We start from the raw sequence: 18,214 nt of genomic DNA, 5'->3' as shown, positions 1-18,214 counted from the left end.
CATCGCCTTCTCGATTCTATGGAAAAAAGTTTAACTTCGTTGTTGAGTACAAATGCTGATTAATCAAAATTCTATTCAAAAAATGATTAAACAATTTTTCAACACAAGAAAATGTTAACGTCGCCAAATTCAGAACAGTCTCCCGGCAGACCCAATTATATGGAGCACGTTCGGAGATTACCATATAAGGACGTGTGACTTCAGCAATGGGACAATGTTCGTTGGAAGGTCGCACCGTTCACCGCCCCGGTTCAGTGAAGGTTGAGGGGGCCCAGTGTTGATAACCTTTCCCCCATAATGTTACCAATACCGACACGCTAGATAATCTTTTGTACTGATGTAAGAAAATACCTTTAAAGTTTAAAAAAAACACCACCAAAAAAAGAAACAAAAACTAGAAGAAGAAAAAAATAACCCGTCGATGTTATCGTTGAATGAAATTTGTTTGGCCTGAATCCACGAATCAGATGACTCGGTACAATCAAGGATAATGTCCTTGGTACAACGGGTTCTCGTGCTAACCGGATTATGTGGCGTCGTTCAACCCATAATTCTATTCACACGAGACATATGTCACTTATACCCCCGGGGCACGGCCAACCTAACAATACCGCACACACACTCACACACGCTCCGATAGGTCTGAATCGAAATGAACTTAGCATTCATCGGATGTCAGCTGGCGGACGGCCGGTAGCTTATACAGAACCATTCGACTTTCACTCAGACTGATTTGGCTGAAAATGGATTACAGCGACTAGCTCCATCTGTTTTATCTAATTTCAACTTTTGGGTGGAGTAGAAAGGGGGAAGAGGGTAGTGTAATATCATTTTTAAAATTCACAAAGGGTCATTTGCTTCAGAAAAATCGTACTAGAAATTACACAAAAATACAATATTGTGATTATTTTGAATTACTGCGCAAGCCATCAGTCGAACTAAAAGTTGCAGCAATATTTTTTGCTGACAGGCAAATTGATTGAAAGACAAGGCGGGATAAGGCGCATTGCTTTAGGACATATGAAGTTACCATAATGTACCAATAGTTGCTCGTTACTTATTTGATATGGTAAAAAACGTACATTGATCAATGATTACTACAAGGATGCTTGGGTGGATAGAAAGATGAATAGATGGATAACTAGGATATTGGATCCTAGGCTTCGTCAAAAACGTGGACTACCAAAGTACCAAAGTTATCAACCATGCAAGGATTGATGTGTTCAAGAATTCGTATTCTCCGAGAACCATAGTAGAATGGAACTCGTTGTCATCAAGTACTGTAGGAGCATCCTCACTAAATAGCTTTAAAGAACGGTTACAGTCAGATGTCCAAAGACTAGGTGTGACAGGCCGTTCGGTGTAATCTAACCAGCTACTGACTGCCTGCGAAGCTGGTGTGTTACGCCGAATGGCGGTTATACCGGCTATATAGATACAGATACAGAAGCTGGTGTGTTACGCCGAATGGCGGTTATACCGGCTGTATAGATACAGATACAGAAGCCGGTGTGTTACGCCTAATGGCGGTTCTACCGGCTATATAGATACAGATACAGAAGTTGGTGTGTTACGCCGAATGGCGGTTATACCGGCTATATAGATACAGATACAGACTAAGTACACTACAGTTGCACAAGACTTTACTAGAGCGATGATAAATCATAATGTCGCCGCCGACCGCCAGACGAATTCTACTATCTCTCAGGGGATCTGCACACACGGAACACCGAACGTAATTAGCGCAAGAGCCTTAAAAGCTTACGCCACCCACCGGGCTAGTATTCATCAAACTCTTGGTACGACGCCAAAGCTGTGACAGAGACGAGTAATAGTCTGGGGTGGGAGATTCAGGTGTCGAGGTGTAGTCACACGTGCCGTACGGCATTTTTTAATTGTCGTACGATGGTGGCAAGAATCTACACGACAACTCCCCGGTCCCGCTTTGTACGACACGCACGTTCCCGACTGCCCCAAGAGTGTCCTCAATGTACTCACATAAACCTATGGACGTACGACGTATGTAATATCGATCTTTGTGTTTGAAACAGTGTACGACTGCGCCTCTTAGTCATGATATCTTACATTTGTCAAAATGCATTTTATGGTTACAATCATTATGATTGAAGGTATAATTTTCTTGTTTTTTCCCTAGTCAGCGTCATACCATAAATACGTAATTATTAAATATTCAAACTTACAAAACAACTACAGGTATGATCGTCCGATATGGCAGGAAGGTGTTACGTCACGTGGATGGTGTTCCCTGACACCGTCCATGATAAAACATGTGCACACTTTCCCAGTGAAAGGCAGCCAAACAGTAATGGTTTAATCTATCAGGGATCAGATAGTTCTTACACTCAACTGTAGCGTGGCTCTGAATACATATAGGAGCTTAACTTTTACATCAACGTCTGGAGCTGAGTCATGGTTATTACAGTAACAAAGAAAATATATTACGCAATCTAAACGCTCATTTAATAAAAATGGATTCTTTCGTGCCAGATAACCTACCACAAAATGTATCTTGAATCTTTTAGAGTCTACGAAGTGACAAACAAGGCAAGCTTCAATTAGGATTTCTGCAGTGAATCATTTTTGCAGCTAAAATGGGAAGGATTCACGGTAGTCTGACGCCTGCAGCGCACACAAGCCTGGCGGTGTAGACCGTTTGGCTGCTTTCTAGATCGCATGGTACATGAGACGGGTCAAGAAGGCGCCGACAAAATTCGATTTGTTTTATCTCCAATCCACAGTCGACACTTCAGGAAGGGTTTTACACAGCGTATCCGTTCTGGATGTTCTAGCTTCCTGACTGAGCCGAGTAGATGTGTCCTCACTTATTTGTACGTTAAGCTCCTTGTTGCAACACTTTCGGAGAGCATAAAATTAGATACATGTTGGGCCTGACCTCTGTACAAATATCGCCATGATGTCAACGTTTGGGGCCGTTGCTTCAGTTTCGATATCACAAAATGAAAAAAGTTTTTGATGGTATAACTGTGAAAACTTTGTGCCTCACTCCGCTATGAAATTTTGCATGTTATGATAATATTATCATATTATATTACATTAAAAATCATTTCACGGCACGGTCACATTCGTAGTAGGCCGTCGTACGATCTTGACGTCGTAGAATTTTGAAGCAGGTTGTCGCAGAAGCGAGTGCTGACAACGATTAAGACAAGGATTGAAGCTTTTTGATGATGCACGACTAACCTGACTAGATCAAGCTTCTAGCAGCCCTTCCACTCGTCAGGCCCTTAAAAAGGAGGCACAATCCGCCCCGACTGTGTAAGATTGTGCAACACAGGCTAATGCACAACTACACCAAAACAATCGTACTACTATCGTGCAACGAAGGTGACCGCACCGTCACGAGTTTTCATTCATTGTTGGGCTTGTAAACAATACCGTCGGGAACAAGCCAGTTTCGGGACCACTACAGTATTTCCGTTTTCGACAGGCCTATCCCAGCCTGTTTCCGGGTTTCATGAAGCAACAAACGAAATTGCAGTTGCCTAATTTCTATCCTATTACCAACACTCCTCGGTGATTGACAGCCTAGTCAGGCGGCCGGATGCTTGATTAGAAAGCAGCCGATGTGTAATAATATTAATGTTAGCCTTGTGTTTCGTAATGAGGCATCGCAATCCGAGGCGTAATGTACAGTAGTTATTGTGGTGCAGTCTCAGTGTCGAGCTATACTAGCGCACAAATTTGATTTGCCTCAACGGTCGACATTTTCTTTGGCATTTTCTTTTATAATTAGTTACTGTTTTCTGTTTGAAATCATATTTCTATGGATACTATCATCGGAACAAAGTTGCAACTAACCCATAAATGCTGCACGCGAAATCGGCCGGGCAAAAGGGCAATATTAAACACGCCGGGTGAGGCAGCTCGCAATGCCATTATCCAAAATTGCAGCATGGATGTCGTCATAGGATAGGCATTATCATAATGACGTGTCCCTGACCGAAGGTTGCCGATAGGTCGGTCGGCTCTTCAGGCCGAAGAAAATCGACCCGCGTTTTGGGCGAGACACGTTTTCTGGTTCCAAAGGTGAATAGGCCCGGTTTGCCGTTCGTTACTCATTGTCCTTGCCGGTGGGAAAAAGGAGAATATACACGGCCCCCGCGGACCCATTTCATCAATTATTAACCTCACGTTGCTATGACAACGCAGACGATCATGAGCCGAGTGTGTGCGTGACTGGATTTAAATATCGGGGCGGCCGGCTGGTAATATCGCACGGCGGGGCGGCGGGAAGTGAGCACGGGAAAAGAAAAACCGGCCTGACAACATGTCGGCGAAAATTCTGGACGAAATTACGGAGGAATTCCTCGTCTGTAAGATCTGCTTCGAGGACTACAAGAAGCCGAAGGTTCTCCCGTGCCTGCACACGTTCTGTGAGGGGTGTTTGGTGAAGTACGTTCCCGGTAAGGCTCAAAACATCACCTGTCCACTCTGCAGAGAGGAGAGCGCCCTCCCCGAAAATGGCGTGGCCGGGCTGAAGGGAAATTTCCTCATCTCCAGCCTGAGGGAGAAGTTGCGGACGGGGAATATGGAGAAGGCCGGGGCCGCGGATGACGGAGACACCCGCTGTCATTCCCACGGGGACTGCCCTGTACGGTTCTACTGCGAGCCCTGTGAGATCCCCGTGTGTGCACAGTGCGTCAAGAAGGATCACAAGACACACAAACACGTCTTCATGGCCGACGTCGTGACGGAGAAACGCGAACATCTCAGCGAGTTGCTGCTAGCCGCGCGGGAAAAGGTTCCCGTCTTCGAGAACGCCATCAGACAACTGTCGGGAGCAGAGGACAGTAAGAGGGAGGAGAGAGAACGTGTGGAGAGCGAGGTACGGTACCGATATCATCAGGGAAAATAATTATCAATCATAATATCCATTCTTCACTCGCCATTGCATTCCATTTTAGTTGTGTTCATCATGTGCCCCTGCATTCTATGCTTCACACGGCAGTTCTAGTATATCATATAACATATTGTATTTCTTATCTCAAGTGTTCATTAAATCATTCATCATACGAGTCAATGTCGTTGAAAGTCTGATTCCTGGTAAAGAGTTGTAAGCTGTAGGTAATTCAGTCAATGGCGGCGAGGTATTTACCCGGCACTGAACCATTCAATCGTTTATTTCCTAGGTGATCTCTACAGCAGAGAAGGTGGTAGCTGCAATCCAGCAGCAGCAGGACTACCTCCTCACCATGCTGGACTCCATCTACCTCGCTGAACACAGGTAGGAGACCACAATCATTCTCATACAATAATCCTACATTACATCATAGGAAGAAGACCACTGTTATTCTCATAAAATGTGCCGTGTAATGTAATAAAATTAACATATTGGTACTTTCTATGTTTGACTATCGATCGATAAAGCTGTAAAGTCTCCTCACCTTTGCATAGGTTAATATGTTTTTCTTAATTTGGCACCTGGTGGCAAGCCACAATACATGTACTACCATATGGCAGAATATGTCGTAAATAGAAATTTTGTTGTTAAACGTCAATCATTCACAACCAAAGTATTTGTACCATGGCTTGTATAAATACTTAGTTGTGAATAAAAGAACATTGCTATTCAGCCAATTAGAACAGTAGTAAAATTAGCACAAGCAAGGAAGATCCCGTGTGTTTTTTTCTTCGCACACTGGCATTAGTTTAAGGTCTTTCTGACCGTGAACCACAACAATAAGATTGTAGGGCCTATCAATGTGTGCTGTCCGGAAATGGGGGCGGAAGTGAGGTCACATATGTCCTGTAGATAGACATCAGACCCGGCAGGGGCACAGATAATGACAATGTTATACATTCACTTTTCCATTAACAACACGAAAGGGTAGGGATAATGGCGGTTTAAACCATTCATTTCTATAACAGGGGAAGAGACCAGAAATAATGACTATATTAATTTTGAAGATGGTTAAATTACCATTTAAGTATACGGGATGGCAGGAAATACTGTAACGTGTTTCTCGGCTCTGCTTTTCATTTCATATCTTACGTTTTCACAGATAACGCAGAAATTACTGATGAAAAAAACAGCATTCGGGTCATAGTAATGACTACGCGGCGTCGAATAGCTGAGAAGCTTTCAGAGGTCACGGGTTCGATAAATGGCATTCCTGTCTAGACGCTGCTTCCTTGGGAAATTATTTCACATAACACATAATTTCCACATTTCACACAGGTGTAACAAGAGTTCCACGACCTCATATCTCCATGAACAATTCTATTCATGCAAATGACTTACACATTTGCATAATATATGCTGGGTCATAAACACCTTTATCTAACTTACACATGTTGCAATATTGACAGGCCTATAATTTTCCAACTAGATGAATAATGGTGTTTTTGCATTAATAATGCAAATTAGGAATTCATTTGTATAATTGGTATCTGTTGATGCTCCACTTTCCATAAACTACATATGTTACATGTATTTGAGTCTGATAATGGAAAACACTGCAAATATGGATTTTCCTCATTAGATATGCAAATAAAGTCCCCATTAGCATAATTTGCACTTCATTATGTATATCTCTGTCTAAGCTACCTGCATACTCAGTATCATATTGACAGTCCTATAATTTTCCAATTAGATGAGATATGGTATTTTGCATTAATTATGCAAAGTAGGAATTTATTTGCATCATTGGTATCTGTTGATGATCCACTTTCCATAAACTACATACGTTACATGTATTTGAGTCTGATAATGGAAAACACTGCAAATATAGATTTTCCTCATTAGCTATGCAAATTGAGTCCTAATTAACATAATTTGCACTTCATTGTGTACATCTCTGTCTAAGCTATCTGTATACTAAATATCATTGAAATCCATCGTTCCTTTGTTGAGTTATTCACCTTAGAAGATTATCACGCACACACAGACACACCCAAAACTATTTCTCCATTTTTCATGGAGATAAAAATGACTACCTGGCTGGAAGTTAAAAAGCGGTGAAAGGAGAGGGATGGGCTCCACCTTCCAATACCGTGGATAATAACACACTGCCTCTAAGGCATTAAAAAGACTACTTCTAACTTAACACTTTACATGTACCTTGAATGACTACAGTTGGCACATTCTGGCTTAATTAGCATAACAGTTTTGTATAGCATTAGTTTCGTCGTGTTTTGGTTCCAGATTTGCTAATAACTAACATCCCACAACCATCATACCCGGACCTCCCCTACTGTCGAATCCAATCATTTCTATGTGGGCAAGCTCGTAAAATCCGCCATAACATGTACTGATCACGTGATATATGACGTCACGTTGTCCTTCCAACCCGACACCGCATAAATGGCTACTCTCTGTTTTATCTGGACGGCCTTTAACACGGTTATACTTCGACCTTGTCAAGTTAATATGTACCGTTAGTTCATACGTGGCTGCCTAAAACCAATATTTGGCGTTCGGTACATTATGTTTGTCATAACACTCAATTACATGTGCAGTTAGGACTGACTCATAGTCATGGCACCTTCACAAACAGACATGGTACTGTGAAAGATGATATATTATTATTTTTGAAGGCGAATCATACATGGATGAATGATGATTAATGATTATCATTCCCAATTTTGTAAAATGCATTAACCGGATTTATTAGGGTCTGGACGTAATTTTGCATGTAACTTCATGATTAAACGAAAATCACTGGCTGGGTTAGAGCGGGGGGAAATGGCATCAAGGCAAAGAATTTACAAAACAGTTAATCCATATTGGATCCCGGGGTACATGACCTGTAATCTAGACAAATTTCAGAAAAAATTACTAGAAAATATCGCCACGGCTTGCGTTTTCTGCTAAGCACACCAGGTCAACCCTACTCATTTAGACAAGTGTTTTGGGCTACTTTGCGTACAGGGGTTTGACGCCTGAGACATACGCCTACAGGGGGTTGCCGGCTTTACGTCCCCTTCCGAAGGGACATCCTGACGTTCCCGAACGAGGCTTGAGTCCTCACCTTCTATATATCCGCGGAAATCAGTCAACATGGTGAAGCAGCGAGGTCACCAACCTCTTACTCCACAGACACGCGGTAATTTTCATGAAATAATAACCAGAATGTGGCGATCCATAGTGGATTCAAAATCTTTAAAAGAACTCCTTTTTTCCAGAGAACTGGAAGAGGAGAAGGACAGAGTTGAGACCGAGTTGGTGAGCCTGCGCAGTAGCTGTGACTTCACGGAGAAGGTCCTGCAGTTTGGGAACGACGCCGAGATTCTCTCCGTGACCAATCAGATGACAGGGAGACTGCAAAAGCTGTCCGACGTGCCCTTAGGTAAGTGCCTGACGGATATTGTAAAGTACAGATATCATGCAGATCAGAATACCGATCAAGTATACCATATCCAAATAATAAACAATTATCAAAATTCAATATCGTATTTTTAGAAATATACCCTAGTATGTATAAACCAGAGTTTGTTCCAGAACTCCATGTTATGCTACGGTCACATTTGCGCCGGTTCCCGTAGGGAATGTAACCCGGGCCAGGCCCCGAAGTCACAAGTTTGTTCCTGTGGACTGCCGGATACCTTTCGGTGTTCTTACGATTAGCGTCTATCCATTAGAAACACAGTCAGCTTGAAATCTGTCTGTGCTGGACGGTAACATAGTATAGAGATTACAAATTTGTTCAAAAAAAATTAATGCATAGAATTTTCAAAGTCCTACTGCAGTCTTCGTCCGAACTCAAGTGACCTATCACCTAGATCATGTGACCTTACAGGCACGTGACGTCAGCATGAGATAGATGGTGAATCTACAGTTCTGAAAGGACATAACGCTTACGGTCATCAATAAAGCCCGTATCAGAGTCAAAGATCTCGTCTAAGCTATATGGTAATGGACTGCGTTTCACGCATGGTGGCAGCTCAAAGGAATCTGTCAGTAATCGCGAAGGTTTTTTTTTTCTAAAACCACGCCTCAAATACTGTATATATCTCTATATGTAGTAATCTCCAAGCAGTTAAATCGATCAAGGGTTATTTTGTCGCTTTTTCTGCTATCTGACACACACAAAAAAGCACTCACCATTAAATAGAGATGTAAAAATTAAGAACTAAAAGGGCCGCAAAAGGACCAACAAAACAAACACGACTGAGTCATCTTGATTTGAGATTATGATTTAGGACTAGGAAGCAATGAATACAAGTAGACGACATAGAATTACAAAATTTCACAGTTCGCATGTGAGACTTTTCAATAAATTTATCAACTATGAAGAGAACCACTAAGATTTATCTATTCTTACGTATCAGCGGAGTTGTCGACGTTAAAGTCAATTCAGACAATTCCACCAGGTGCAATGAAACAATTGTGCTATCGAGATTCAAGAATATCTGAAGTGTGCCTACATCAGGAGTTACTGCTGCTGGATTTATTAGCAGATCTCTTTACATTCACCATGTTGCTCGATATGGTGGTCTGAGGGGTACCCGGCAGAGTTGTGAGGGTTACGTTACCGACAAAATCTCATACTTCACACCCACTCGAATAACTCATTCAGCTTCAGTACACTAAGATCATTTGTAACATCTGTACCAGTTGGTTTGAAAAGAGCAGGAAACGCCCGACTCCATTTTCTGATACACGGATAAGAACGTGACAGGAATAGTCTGGGAACATCTGGCGTGCGCTTCACTTAATCTAGTGTCGAAAATCGTTTCGAAAATCAGCAAAAAGCTACTGGACATACAGAGGGGCACAAGCCATCATCATATTACGTTTTTTCGAAAGCCGATGTTATACGGCATTCATCATTAAAAGTGATTTTTCCCTATAACATTTTGGTCCCAGACTAGTCCTTACCGTTTATGTAGAACCACCCAAATTTACCATAATCAAGTAAATCACATCACTGCTAGTTCCTTTATGTCATATACAGTACGTTTTACTCTAAAAACAATATAATGCAAATTTAGAATGAAAAAAAGTGTTGAAATATCAAGATGGAGAAATGTTGTGATAGAAGTTATTTAGTAAGTAATACGAGTTGCGCAGCTATTACCTATATTACTGATCGACACCTTAAATTAGATATTTCGCTTATAAGATTAATTATAATAGATAAAAAGTCAAACATTCCTTATCATGACCCAGGAGAGAAATCGAATTGCAAGAAAGAAAGAAAATCCACTTAATCAAACATTCTTGACCATGAGCCATAACAGAAATAGAATTGTAAGAATGAAGATAAAAATTTCTCAACGCAAACATTCATGATCATAAGTCACGACAGTAATAGGAATTCAACAATAAAAAGAAAAATCTTGAGTTTAACATTCGTAATTATGCACCACGAATAAAAACTGCAACTAAAGAGAGACGTTTTAAAGTTTAATATTTCTAATCATAAGCTATTACAAAAATAGAATTCCAAAAATTAAAGAGGAATTTTCTCAGGCCAAAATTTTAGTATATTATTGACAGAAAATATTGCAACAATGTAGGGTAATCAAAAGTCTAATAATTTCCTATCATTATAAGTTATGTCTGATATAGAATTCCAACAACAGAGCAATTTCTAAAGTCTAACATTACTACTTACAAGCCATTACAGAAATAGAATTGCAACAAGACAGATAAATTTAAGATTTCAGTCATGGCAGAAATATATAGGACTTCAACTATAAATTAAATATCTTTTTTAAACTAACATTCCTAATCATGATTAGAAATTGAAATGATATAGAGCCATTCTTTAACTCCTAATCATACGCTACGACAGCTGAAGAAATACCAACAATAAGGAGAAATGTTTTCAGCCTAATATCTTAACTATGAGCAGTGCATGACAGAAAAAGGAATTGGGACAATAAAATCTAAGAGAAATCTCTTATCTATAACATTCCTACTATACGCCACGACAGAAACTGTAACAGTAGGGACAGACATACTCTTTCAACCGGTACTTTACACAGCTGCAATTCCATCGGCAACCTGAAAAGTATTGTTATTAAGTTGACAAATGACTAGTCCTTCACGGACTGTAATTGGCTGAGACTCACAAAAGAACAGATGACGGATTGTCCTGGACCAGACGTCTGACAGAGACATCTGTTACTTTGTTTAAACCAGAAGCAGACTGCCGGAACTTGTCATTGAAGCTGACACTAACGAGAGGATGGGAATCGATGTGAGACTGACTCGCTTGCTTGTGTTTGAGTTACCAATGGGTGTAACATGAATGGATATTGTTGCTTTATTCTCTATTCCTCATGTGTCTTCATTTCTGCTTGGTCCGGTGATATGTGTTGTATCGTTTGATTTCAATCAGCTCACGTTTGAAAATGAATTATTTTTAATCCAAGCTTCTATACAAATATAGAACTCTTGATAATATCAATATATGTAACGGCGGTGCCTTAGCTGAGTAGTGTGATTTATGTTGCTAAGAAGTTTGTTACAGGCTCCTGAAGAACAAAAATGAAATAATTGATATGTAAATCTTACTACAAATTAACTCCAACATAGTTTATTATTTTGAAATTAACTAAGCTAGTCAATGCTATTCATAAGTCCTAACTGTAAGCGGGTATGGAATCGTCATTAGCATTTTCAAATAAGAAATATGTATTTTAGCAACGTTTTCTCCCAAATTCAAGGAAATCTCAAGACAGATTGTAAATTATTATCTTTGTGCCTGTAGTGTGCCTGTAAGTGGCCCGTGTTAACCATTTATTACCTCGAGCTCCATGAAATGTGTCCCCTAGGTACTGCAGCGGAACTTCCGCTGTTGATATCTCGCTTTCTAGACATGCTATGGTCACGATGTTTGAGCGGTAGATAGCTCTCGTGCTCTGGAAGAAGTCACATACGTTTGGTAATTGTTCAGGAATTGCAAGGGCGTTTTAACAGTTTCCGAAGAGAATAGCTCAAGAAGAGAATAACGTATTTTCATGATTTTTGGTATGTAGGTAACTTAGGCAAATATGTACGAAATGATGAAGATCATGCAAAATAAGAGAATATTTGCTTAATTACTGAGATAACTGTATTATAGCAGTTTTTCAATGTATCTCTTGACCCAGGCATCCTGTGGTCTTGACATTTCGGTGGCAGACAGCTTTTGACGTCAGGACACAAAGTGGGGTATGTTTGGGCCCCTAGCGGTTTATTATGGAATTGCAAGGGCGTTTTTGTAAAAATATTCCAAAGAGGATAACTGAAGAAAGGAAGGACGGATTTCTATCAATTTAGGTATGCGCAGGTAGCTTAGGCAAAGGTGTACATAAATAGGCGTATATTATGCAAATTAAGACTTAACTTGCATTATCAATTAGGAAATTCTAGAATTCCATCGTTTTTCATAAATGGACTTCAATAAATGTAACACATGTAATTCATGGCGGGTGGAACATACACAGTTACAAGACATGCAAATGAGGGACTAATTAGCATGATTTATGCAAAAATGGCAAAACCGCTTAGTGATAAATAATGGGAATTTTATACTTGTGACATGTGCAAGTCAGTTGTAGGTGAACATCACCATGCAAATATTATGTTAATGTGTAAGTCATTTACATGACATTAACAAAAGCTCTAACCATTTTTCCAGTCTACTTTCCGTAATGCTGATTATTGTTCATTTCCTTTGCAAAGGTGAAGGGGGACTAGAGGAGGACATGAGTGGGTCAGGATGAAAATCGATCTTTGTTGGTTATTAAGTTATACACGTCATTGATTTTTCAATATGACTTCGTTTTGCAACAGTTTCTATGCATCATTAATGTCCATAGCTAGATATTTACGAGGTTGACTTCACAACCATTAGGCCCTATCAAGGAAATCACTATCCCGTATACGATTTTTCATGTTCACTGCGCCATTTTAGGTCAAAGATCAAGAGGAGCAATGCAAGTCTGGCCATCTACTTATAGTCAAGGCGACTGCTGCAAACTTATAGTTGTTTCTGATCAGGATATATATACATATATATACATAAGTCAGCATTACTACGTTACAGTATATATCAACAACATATGGTACCAGCACCAAAAAAAACACATACACAGAAACTCATTTTACCGTGATTCAGCAGAGATTCCTATTATCTTTTTGCTTCTCAGGATATACGTGACAGGGGGCGGTACAAACTTCCAAGCATCCCCGACCCATCTCTGGAGTCACGTGTCCTCACGGTCACGTGTCCAAACAAATGCGTCCGTCATCATAACAAAGGACTCAGAGTTAGAGACAGGTGGAAATTCAGCCACTATCTTTGGGTTGAAAGAGAGATTGTGTTCACAGTCCAATGTTTATTTTTCCACAGGAGAAGACCTGAAGATCGACTCGCTCTCTCGGGAGATCCGTTACGTCATGCGTGATGACGACATGTCGTGGGTTGCCGAGAAGATGGGTCACGTGGAGTGTCACATGAGAGTGGACCGCCACTCCCAACTGGTGGAGGAGATCGAAAAGACCATCGAAAAGTTCTCCAAGCCCTCATCTGGCATGGACAATCCTGCCAGCCCGAAGAGAGTAAATCCAAGCGAACGGCGACCGACTAGTTTGATACCGAACGGTATGGCAGAGCTGGAGGATGAACCGCTCTGGGCAAAATCCAACGCTCCGTTTGCGGGAGCGACATTGCTCCTACAGACCGAGGCGCCCAGCGGGGGCCTCCGGCCTTGCGGCGTGGCCGTCCGAGGGGAGATGGACATAGTGGTCGCTGACTCCGACAGCATGGTCGTGCAGGTGTTCAGTAGTCTTACCGGCAATCTCAGACACACCTTTAACGTGGACATATACCCCAAGGACGTAGCTATTACACCTGAAGGAAATATCGCCATCTTGGGATGCGACGGATCCATCAAGCTTTGCACTCCTCAAGGACGACTCTTTCGGCACAATGACAGTTCTGGGGTCGTTGACCCCGTGGGATTGGCCGTGGATTCGAACGGCCGTTTCGTCATCACCGATGCAGACGGCCACCAGGTGAAGGTCCTGAACCCGAACGGGACTCCCGCCTTCGCCTTCGGTGGCTACGGCAACGACGACACGCAGTTCGACGACCCGTCCTACGTAGCTGTCAATCACCGAAACGACATCATCGTCTCTGACGAAGGCAACCACTGCATCAAGGTGTTTGATTCGAGCGGAAAGTTTCTGCGACGATTCGGCACTCAAGGCGAAGAGGAAGGTCAGTTCGATCATCCAAAGGGGGTCTGCGCAGACAGTCACGGGAACATCCTAGTCGCTGATTGGCTGAACAACCGAGTTGAGTTGTTCAGCTCGGACGGTCAGTTCCAGCGGTACATCGTGGCCTCCACTGACAGACTGCGCCGGCCATGCGCCGTTGCCCTTATCAGCGACTGGAAACTGGTGGTCTCGGAATATAACAACAGTCGGGTCAAAGTCTTCCGCTTCTGATTCGAGTGGTAGGATAACCTTCAAACTGGTGGATGACTGGATGACTTTCTCTTCTTGTTTTTCTTTAGTAGACACAAGCACTAAATAACGTAGGATTCGTACAAAACGGGTAGAGGGACGCTCAAATATACCAGCCCGGTTAAAGTTTTCCGCTTCTGATAAGTGGTTACAAAAGCTAGTCTACACTTAACTCATTTTTATGCTGAAAAATAGTAGATATTGGCCAAATTGGAGATGAGTAAGCCGGCCAAAGAAACTCTACTGGCATCCATAACCAAATAAGTCATGCAGTGGAGGTATAAAACGCTCTTGTATATTCAGTGCATCTAATCTCCAAGCGTATGTAAAAAAGTAGAAAAGACGAAATACACCACTTAAAAGAGGTGCACAGCGAGCGGGAAGACATACAGAGAACAGGCCTGAGCCACGTATCTGCTTGGAGATTGGAGGAAATCTTATTGTTGCACGGCTACTTCAGGTGTTTCATGTTGTAGGGGTGTTAGTGTACAACGGACACGTGTCATCTGTTCATCATCTTTGACCTCCCATTGAATCACGTGGTGTTTTCACGGTCAAAGGTCACAGTTTACGAATGGGAGCTGCTGAACACAGGTTTCAATTGAAAAAAGGGCCTGTTGGGGGGCTGTGTTTTTCTCACTTTCTGGCGTAACCCCTACGTGGCCCCGGCCTGGACCCCAAATCATTCTAAATCGGACTTAAAATGAACGCGGGACCCGGTGTCAGACGTCGTGAGCTAATCGGGCGAACACTGGTAGGTACTCACCGGGACAAATGTGTGGCATCGGGGTTCGTCCGGGATTACACCCCCTACGGGCACTGGTGCAATTGGGACCTAAGCATTAGTGAGAGACTTGAATGTATAGTTACGACCGACTTGAATGTCGATATTATATGCCACGAAAAGTGTAAAATGCTGTTGTAAGATGCACAAGTTATGCTGTTCCTGACGTAACTGAAGTTATCGTCTCGCGAGAATTGTACCACACACAAACGGTATTGATAACAGACGAAAGTGACCGAACAAAAATAAGAAACAAAATATCATCGACTTTAAAGGTCTTCGGATTGTTGAATTCATGGAAAATTATCATATGCCATTATGAAACACCGCACTGAAAACAGTCTTGCCACTCAACGCTCAGTAGAATAAATAGCTGTAGGTGAGGTCCCTTTCCCATTCGTTAACCAAACAGCGGTCAAAAATCGTGGGTCATTGGAAAACATTGAAAATAATCGAGCACCCATGGAAAGACCTTTAACAGATTTGTCAATCTTACACATATTCTTGTTGTACAAAATGGAAATGGAGCTTCCTTGTTGTAAAAGATATGAAATAGTGTAAAAACAATATAGGTTATGACAATATGTATTTGGGAACTTGCCAGAGTGCAACAGTACATTGTAAATGTAGATTGAACTATAATAACGATTCTCATGCGTGCGGTAGCACCGTACAGATATACTTATAGTTGTTTCTTTTACCTCCAAACTTGTTAACAGTCTATTCCAAGAAACAATTACTCAACTTGGAGTTGCCTAGCTAGAGTTTCCACTAGCGACTAACCTAACTGGGGCAAAGTACTTCTAGATAACAGAGATCTGTAGTATTGACCAGACTGTGGGCTGGTGAGATAGTTTGTGTGTATGTTCAGCTGCCGGCGTGTCTGTCTGCTGTTGCTGCTATATCGACTCGTGTCAGCTGTTTCTATATAACATGACCTGCGTGTCACGACTAACCCCAACCTAGTCTCCGACAGACTCTGTAGGCTGCTGCCAAACTAGTAGAAAGAAGCCACATAGACTTAAAAACCTACTCACATACCAAATATCATTACGATCCAAGCAGATGTTGTGCTGACTACGAGTATACGGACATTTCAAACAGACTGCAACCCAGTTTGGAAGTGACCAACCCCAATCCTTGATAATACATAACATAGATTTGAAAGAGTGACTCTGCCTTTTAATTCCGTTAGTAAGAAAATTGCTGACACTGGAAACCGTTGCTTGGACAGTACAAGATTATTATGGTAGAAATCACATGCTTGCCATTTTGCTATGGGCAGATGCAGTTTAGGACGCTACTATGGGACAAAATATGTCACCTATTTGTTAGGCCAAGGCAAATAAGAAAATAAAATCATTTCATAATGTTTTGAATAATTCTATTAACAACAAATATAACGTAAATAAACAAAGTAAAACGTGCAATTTCATAGAGGGTCGAAAATGTATATTTGTTTTTATTCACCCTTACTCAGACTTACTGCACATAAAGACAAAAATATGAGGGTATGTTTCTAACTTCTAATCGTCTCTGATTGTATCTTCATTTTATACTTTGGAATGGCATGATATACAACTTTTTTTCTCGATCGTTCTCTTTGAAGCAATTACGTTGATTGCGGGCACAAGGATCTCTGTACGTATAACACTCCTCTATCTATTCCAATGCGTGACTTAGCACTTCCACCGACCAATCAGTGAAGCGCTTGTACAGGCCATGATCTATCAGCTGCGATGCGCTGTATTGACAAGACGAAGCAAATAATTAACGTCATTCAGATGAAAGTACTGCTTCTCGAATGCAAGAAGTCTGTATGGCCCATGTATATTTCACTCCTTTATTTATTCCTATGTGTGACTTAACACTTCTAAAGACCAATCAGTGAAAGGCTTGTGCAAGCCATGATCTATCGGCTGCGATGTCGACTGACAGCCCAAGTCGTTAGGCAGTATGTGATGTATAGAGCTGTGTTTTATTACAAACATACCGAGTACTGGAGGCATATTACTGTACGAAAATGGACCAATAAAGAGGAGAATACATGTCAATGTTGTATCAGAACGTGTTTCTACGCTTCCTACTGCACATGAAGAGAGTTGGGATGAATGTAGCCTGGTAAACAGCCTTGTTCCGCTAGTAATGTCTACCAACGGGTTTGGATTGAAGACTAGGATGTATTCACATATAGGCATGGATGTGAGGATGGAATTTATATGCATGTATATAACGTTGGGTAACATAAATTCGCCATTTTTCCGATAATGGTTGACTGAAATCAATCTAGCAGAACAATAAACCATTCTTTTTTTCTATTATTCTGTCAGTATCATGTACTATCTTTGCACTAATCATATTTATGGTAGATTTTGTCTCTAATTGTGCTGACACCATAATATTTCAACTTGAAACTACCGTCCGCCGCACGCACAATTACGGTGTTGTCGGACAGGTGTGAACATTATTTCGGGAGAGAAGATTCGTCTTGAATATCTTACCGCTAATTACATTTTATACAGCAGCTATTCGTTCCATCCTTGGCTTGAGGAGAGTGCTATGGATATAGACGTGTCCAAGTAAAAACATACACGAAAAAAACGGCCGTACCGCACACATCAGGCCTTCGGGAACAACACGTATGTTGAGTCGGTAGAATCACTCAAAGTTGGCCCATCGTCATGGCAACTTGAGCATTATTCATCGGGACGTTTGACGCGATGCAGGATTTATTGCAACACTAGTAATCATCCGTTTTATAGTACAACCATCGCAAGATGTTCTGCCCCCTCCCACGTCACTGGCAGCTGACATTTCGTGTCAAAGGTGAACACCAGCGGTTGACAACACTAGATATTTAAAGGGGTGCAATATTAATGGGGCACACCGCTATCCTACAAACATCGGACTCAACGATGAAAATCTAGTAACAAAACATGAAACTTCGCTCTAGTAACGTAAAAACTACTTACGAACGATAAATT

General features: G+C 41.5%; 2 protein-coding genes across 2 annotated transcripts in view; one reads left to right on the top strand and one right to left on the bottom strand.

Annotated features, from left to right (window-relative positions):
* LOC136437096 (interleukin-6 receptor subunit beta-like) overlaps positions 1-18,214 on the bottom strand; it is a 237,385-nt gene that overhangs the window by 96,525 nt on the left and 122,646 nt on the right. The window lies entirely within an intron of this gene.
* On the top strand, positions 2,999-17,288 carry LOC136437089 (tripartite motif-containing protein 3-like). The gene is made up of 4 exons (XM_066431555.1): positions 2,999-4,867; positions 5,172-5,266; positions 8,167-8,330; positions 13,329-17,288. The coding sequence occupies exons 1-4, from the start codon at positions 4,310-4,312 to the stop codon at positions 14,426-14,428; spliced, it is 1,917 nt and encodes a 638-aa protein (XP_066287652.1). The 5' UTR covers positions 2,999-4,309; the 3' UTR covers positions 14,429-17,288.

The sequence above is a fragment of the Branchiostoma lanceolatum genome, chromosome 6 (genome assembly GCF_035083965.1).
Source record: "Branchiostoma lanceolatum isolate klBraLanc5 chromosome 6, klBraLanc5.hap2, whole genome shotgun sequence".
NCBI lineage: Eukaryota > Metazoa > Chordata > Leptocardii > Amphioxiformes > Branchiostomatidae > Branchiostoma > Branchiostoma lanceolatum.
The sequence above is the reverse complement of the archived record's forward strand: the minus strand, read 5'-3'. Positions and strand labels throughout refer to the sequence as shown.